The 6,733-nt window shown below is 43.0% G+C and overlaps 1 protein-coding gene across 1 annotated transcript in view; it reads left to right on the top strand.

The window, feature by feature from the left end:
- Positions 1-5,592, top strand: part of nphs2 (NPHS2 stomatin family member, podocin) — a 7,420-nt gene extending 1,828 nt beyond the window's left edge. Inside the window, exons 3-7 of the mRNA XM_071911147.2 lie at positions 684-756; positions 1,909-1,991; positions 2,710-2,969; positions 4,700-4,778; positions 5,392-5,592. Of these exons, the coding sequence (XP_071767248.2) occupies positions 684-756; positions 1,909-1,991; positions 2,710-2,969; positions 4,700-4,778; positions 5,392-5,592 (696 nt within the window). The remainder of the gene's footprint in view (positions 1-683; positions 757-1,908; positions 1,992-2,709; positions 2,970-4,699; positions 4,779-5,391) is intronic.
- The last annotated feature ends 1,141 nt before the right edge of the window (positions 5,593-6,733 follow it).

Here is a 6,733-nt window from a genome sequence, read left to right as displayed (position 1 = left end):
GAAAGAGACATGCCTGGAGGATTTAGATGAAACCTGAAGCTAACCTGCTGCTGAAACGTTAGCTAACCTTTCCATGTGACCAACAGCTGAAAATGTCCAGAACAATTCCTTTACGAGGAACCTGATCTGAAAAAATATTATTCCTGTCAGAAACATGGAGGCTGAGCTTCAGAGTTCAGGCTCATTTCATGAAACTTGGTGTAGTTTCAAACCAAAAACCGGCCTTGAAGAGCTGCTGACACTAAAATAATGTCATCAGTCTGGTTTCAGTGGAGAGTTTTAGTTTCCCATGATGCTCTAAATGTTTCAGAGGCTTTTCCACCCTGATGGGAAGAAAACTCTGGAGGAAACACTGAATGCTTGGAATTTTTGGCATAAAAATGGCCAAATTGTGAGATATTGAATATAAAATAGATAAAAATATCAATATCAACCTTCAAACACCTATATTACTCGAACCCTACAGGTATATGTTTCTGTATTTTGCTTATTGCAGTTATGTAGATTAGTGACAATAACATCTTAAAGCTGATTTTGAGTCGTCTTCCTGAAGCAGATCCAGTATGTGTTCGATAACGCTTGCCGATGTGTGCTGTGTGTCTCGTTCAGCTGGATTCTCTAGCCGGCACCGTCCGTCCGTCCATACGGGCCGTTTGATTGACGGCTGCCGTCTTGATTGACAGGTGGTGAGGGAGCAGGAGCGAGCGGTGGTCTTCAGGCTGGGTCACCTGCTGAGGGGAAGACCCAGAGGACCAGGTCACTGCTGCTCACTGGAGTCTTGTAGTTGATTTATTCATATTTTACACTGAGGTAAAGGTTTGTGCTCAAACCACAGCAGCAGGAAGTGTTGAGTCCTGAGGAACGAACGGACAGCGTCTCCATCAACACCCGATCAGACCCGGCTCACTGTGACCCTGATGTAAAATTACATGATGTTTCCAAGATTTTTCCATAACCAAGTCAGAGCACTTCCATGACCCTAAAGCTGATGATACACAGGCACATTTTTCAGACAAATCTGGGACAAAATTTGTTGGCAATGGGCAATGAGTAAGAGCAACTGGGCAATGAGCAAACAGGGCAGCGGAAACTGACAAATTTGACAGTTTGAGGAGTGAAAATGGATGAAATAATAAACTGCTGCATGACTGTGATCTTGGCCTCTTTTCAACTGAAAATGTAATAATTTAATCATTTTATCAGGTTTCCACTGGAGTTTAAATGTGTTATAGTCTTCTGTCTGGATCTGTCATCAACAGCTAGCTTGGTAGATTAAATGTTAAATTAAAAGGATCACAGCTGTTATTTCCTAGCTGTGTTTACTATTTAGCAGCAGTTGAACCATTTTGAAAATATTTTGTGCTGAGGACGAGGTCACCTGACCAGTTTTCTTGTCTCTGATTGGTTAATGTTGAAACCTTGCCAACAAAGCTTGCTCTCTATAAAGCAGTGAGAAAATATTTCCAGCAAAATTTGTCTGCAAATTTTGCCCTAAAAAATCTGCCCTCTTCCTTCTTGGTTTGTTAGTGTTATTTTTCAGTCTGGTTTCCACTCCAGTTGGGCTGAAAATCATCTCATGCAGTGAATGTGTGAAACAAGTTGGAAAATACTTTCTGCTATATTCCCATTTGTAAAATTCCCTGATTTCCCCAGAGGATTTATCAAAGTCCCTGAGTTTCCCTGTCTGGAATAAACCGCTCATAAATACCTTCCCTGACCGGTGGGAATCCTGTAAGACGATTCAGTCTCTGGATCACAAAGGTTACAAGCAACCAATAGTAAGGAGGTCAAGGGTCAGAGGTCACAGCACCCAGAAACACAGTAGAAAATAGTGAATATTCCCGTGTTTCCATAGAGGACAGGAAGACTGTTGATGGTCATGTTGTTGTTCTGTCTCTCTCTCTCCAGGCCTTCTGTTCTGCCTGCCGTTCCTCGATGTGTGTCAGAAGGTCGACATCCGGCTGAAGATGCTCCAGGTTCCTCCTCACACGGTACGAAGAGCAACAAACACACACAACAACACACACACGCAAATATTCACATTTTCAATCTGTCGGCTCTGTGGCTCTGATCACAGTCGGTGCATACAAGTCCTGTTCCTCCCACAGAAACCACATCAGACCACATCCCTTTCTTTTCTTTTTTAAATTTCAGTTACTTTCAGATTTCTTTCACATTTTCGAGATATTAATGTACAGATAAGAAAAAGTGTAAAATTATAAAGTTAAGAAAATGTATTTGTGGTTTTGTGCACAAACACACATTTACAATACAATGAACAAAAAAATAAATCAACATTTTCTGTGTTTGCTTTTTCTGTGTTCTAATAATTTATGTGAAACATATATGGTATAAATAATTTGATCATTAAAGTTTTATTATCTGGAAGTGCCAACATGCTAACATGACTCCTCTCTTGTATGGAAGTTTGCTAGCTTGTTAGCATTTTGTGACTTACAGATAATTAAATTATAAAGATCACACAGCTGCTTGACAGAGTGAAAAGGTTTTGGGCGATTAACACCAAATATATTTCACATCAATTATTAGAACACCAGAAAATGTTGATTTTTGCCCATAGAAATGGAGTTGAGCACATCTCTCGTACCGCACTTTGTGGGCGTGGCCTATTTGAAACGTCACGCTGTTCTTATGTACTGGACTGCTGGCTGGTGTGACTCTCCCTCCCGTCTGCCCGTCCGTCTCCAGGCGGTGACGAAGGACCTGGTGCGTGCGGAGCTGAGTTGGGTGTGTTTTTACCGGATCGAGAACGTGGCTCTGTGCGGCGCGGCTCTGTGCGGTCCGGCCGCGGCGCTGCAGGCTCTGGTCCAGGCGGCGGCGCGGGACGTTCTGGCCCGCCACGACTTCGCCCGCATCCTTCTGGACAGGCGGAGGGTCGGCCAGCAGGTGCAGGCGGCCGCCGACTCCGTGACCTGCCGCTGGGGCGTCCGGCTGGAGAGAGCCGACATGTGAGTCTGAGCTGAAACGCCATCTTTACTTCCTGGATTTGATGCGTTGAAACAGGATGTTGTGGGGAGGGGACATAACACAGCGAGGGATTATTCAAAAGTCTAAACCAATGGAATATGAGTCAGGGAGAGAAAGGCAGTTTCATTTGATGGGAGGGGTGCGGAGAGGAGGGACTGTTCAAAAATCTGATGGTTTTATTGGTTAGAAACTTTCATTTACGCCTCCTGGTGCAGCATGATGTCACCATTGAAAGATACTGTGTTTTCCAGGAAGTTGAAGTAATTAGGAGTTCATTTCATGGGGACTTTAAAGGGGCATGAAGTGATCTATGACCTTTATCAACATCTATCAGCAACCAGTAGGAACACTGACAGAACTGATCTCTTACTGACAGTCTCTGCTGCAGCCTCCCTCCCATCCTCTTGACCTGCAGCTGACACCAACATGAAAGTCTCAGTAAACTAGTTCATTAGAGCAGAGATCCAGCAGAAACTTCTAGTGAAGAGGTAATCTACACCACCCTGCAAAATACTGGAATAACTGTCAGGTCTTTTACCGCTCTCGATCCTTTGGCATCCTCTGGTGTGAAGCGATCAGACTGGCCAGGTCACTGCTGACGTCACCACACAGGACTTCTGGGTATTTAAAATCTTGTTTTTCTTCATTTTGCCAACAACTCTGCTCATAAGCGCTCATTGCTTTGGTGTTTTTAGCACTGACCAACATAATAATAAAGACACTCAATGTAGACCAGGGCTGTAGTACTCGAGACCGATTTTTGACGGTCTTGGTCTCGTCTCAGACTCGTAGTTAGTATGACTCAGTCTTGAATCAGTCTCGGATGAATTAACGTTACATAATATTATTGTTTTTATAGATGAATCCACTTCTAGTTAAGTAAAGGTGCAACTACTGTATGTTATGAACATAAACAAGCTGCCTACAATTAATTTTGTCCTCAAAACATGCTAATTTTGTTGAAATGTCTTTAGAAACCTCCCTTCTATTTTAGGCAATAAACAAAAATATGCTATTTTAGTCAATAAATACAATGGTAGCCTTGGATAACACATTGCTATGGTATTGGTCTCGAATTGGACTCGTAGTTTTGCGGTCTTGGTCTCGACTCGGTCTCGACCCCCCTCGGACTTGGTCTTGAATCGGACTCGATTCACCATTGACTCGATCTGGACTTGGACTCGACCAAGGCGGTCTCGACTACAGCCCTGAATAGACTGCAGCTAATAAACGATAATGAAACCCACCAGTCCGAAAGAAGAAGAGTCACATCTTCATCGCTCCTCATCCTCTCTTCTCATCTTGGACTGTCGACGCCGATGTTCGCTCCAGTTTTCCCTCGGAGACGGGCGCTTTCCTTTATAGCAGCTCGCCTTCTTCTGAGAGATTCATCTTTCTTTTTCCTTGGATTTTCTGTTGATGCAGTTTGAGTTTCTCTTTTCTTTGTCTGTTCAGCCATGGTGGCTATCGCTGCTCATGAGGGTTTTTCCCAGGAAAGAGCGACCAGACACCGGCTGCTTAGAACAGACGATGGAAAAGTTTGGATCACTGCTGTATGGTACAATCAGCGATAGGTCAAATTACAGTTACATCTTGCTGCCATTTGGGTCGAGCAATGGTCAGAACTGTCTAGTGCAGCTTTAATATTGGAGCGTACCACATAAACAGATTGATTTTTTTTGTTGTTGTTGTTGTTGTTGTTTTCCCTCAGAGACGAGCTCAGTCTGCCTGCGGAGCTGCAGCAGAGTCTGTCTGCTGAGGCCGAGGCCCGGAGACCAGATCCCATCAGAGTGAGAAACCAAACCGACCGCTTCTTTTTCTCATGTTTTTACACTTCAACATGTTTGTGATTTATCAATTTTGCGTCTTTGTTGCGTCCTGCTGACTCAGGTTCTGGTGACTTGGGTTCTGGTGACTTGGGACTTGACTCTGACTTGTACTTTGATGACTTGAAAAGGTTTCTAAAGTCTTGACTTGAGATCTTGTGTTTGTGTAAATGACTTAGATTGAAAGTGATGAGATTTGTTCCAGCGGACGACTGAATTTAAATTCTGTTTTCTGAATTTGTATGGAATGATTGAATTTATTGAAGTTGAAACTGATTATAGAAATCAAACTCATGATGCTCTTACCAAGTTTTTATCCTATTAAAACCATATTGCATTGAAAAGTCCTAGATATTTAGTTTTCTTTAAGATATTAAATTGATACTGGACTCTTGATTTGTTCTGACTTGACTTGCTGTTCTACATTTAGACTTGAGACTTGACATTAATGACATGGACTTGACTTGGACTTATGTGGAGTTATCACATCCTTCAGTTCTTTGGCTCCACCCACTGAAGTTTAGCTCAGCCAATGAGATCGTTCCTGTCCTGACAGCCCTCTCCTCTCCTCCTGCAGGTGAACGCAGCAGCAGCAGACGGAGGGAGAGCGGCCTGGGAGGCGTTCAGGGCCTCGCTCCCGCTCCTCCAGCCCGCCCTGCTCCTCCCGCTCCCCCTGACCCCTGACCTCTCATCCCTGCCCCCTCCCCCTCCCCCCGGCCTGGAGGGGGAGGGAGGGAAGGAGGAGGGGCAGGTGGAGACAGACTCGCCCATGATGTGACAGAGACAGACTTTTTAAAATTAAATATTTATTATTATTATTATTATTATTATTATTATTATTGTATATGAGCATAACTGTGTAGTCATGATTAAACTCTAAATGATAACATTGGGCTGAACTCCCTCTCTATTAGAAACTGAGTCTTTTATTGTGGCATTAATTCAACGTTAATGTGTTTTCAATCACAAAAACTTTCATCTGGCACTATTTGACACGAAAAGTCATCGAATTTAATGTTCCCCCCCCCGACTGCTTATTGTCATCCCATGTGTTTCTGAGAACTCGTTCATGTTTGTATACTTGTGTACTATTCAATACCAAAGCCATAAAGCCACACAACAGCCACATTTTATTGGGCTCTGTGACCTTTGACCTCTACACTACTGTTTGGTAACTGAAGCTGATTCTACTGTTGACCTCATTAAGAGCATCAGTGAAATGACTAAAATGTAAATCCTGTCTTTACATGTCAGCAGTCTGATCGGAGTTGGGTTTTTAATTCCACAATAAAAGCAACAGTTTTAATGGAGTTAGTCTTCACATCTATCTTATCTTCCTGTTCAATTTCCTTTAATAGTTTAAATGAGAAAAGTACAGGGAAAGGTCAGTGTGAGGCAGCGGTTCTCAACATGTGGGGCGAGGGCCGCTCGTGTGTCGTCATGTGAGTTCAGGTGTTCCTGCAGATTGTAATCGTACGTTAAAATAAAGACAATAAACGTCAGGCTGAATGACTGTGTTTACTTCAATACAATTTGAGCTCTAATGAGTTTCTAATCAAATGTTTTTCCTCCAAGCGAACACAATTACAGCTAAATCCTCCAGTTAATCTGGTTTGCCCTCTTGTGTGATCAGATATTGATACTGAGATCACAGGAAGCTTTGTGTGAATAATTTGCCTTGGAATTTGTTAGTTTTACCGAAGCGAGCCTCAGACTGAAGAGCCTCGGCTGGAACTATGTGACGTTCATTTGATCATTTCCAGGTCTGGAAAAGTTTGAAAACAGAAAATGAATACAAGAAAAAAACGTTCAGTCCTGATACACATGACATGACAACACATTTAATGTAGCTGCAGACCCACTGATCCTATTTGTGACATCTGTTGTGAAGAATAACCTTCAGCTGTACAGTGGGCCTG

The sequence above is a fragment of the Centroberyx gerrardi genome, chromosome 9, assembly GCF_048128805.1.
Source record: "Centroberyx gerrardi isolate f3 chromosome 9, fCenGer3.hap1.cur.20231027, whole genome shotgun sequence".
Classification (NCBI taxonomy): Eukaryota; Metazoa; Chordata; class Actinopteri; order Beryciformes; family Berycidae; genus Centroberyx; species Centroberyx gerrardi.
Note: the sequence above shows the minus strand (reverse complement) of the source record. Positions and strands in the feature narration are given on the sequence as shown.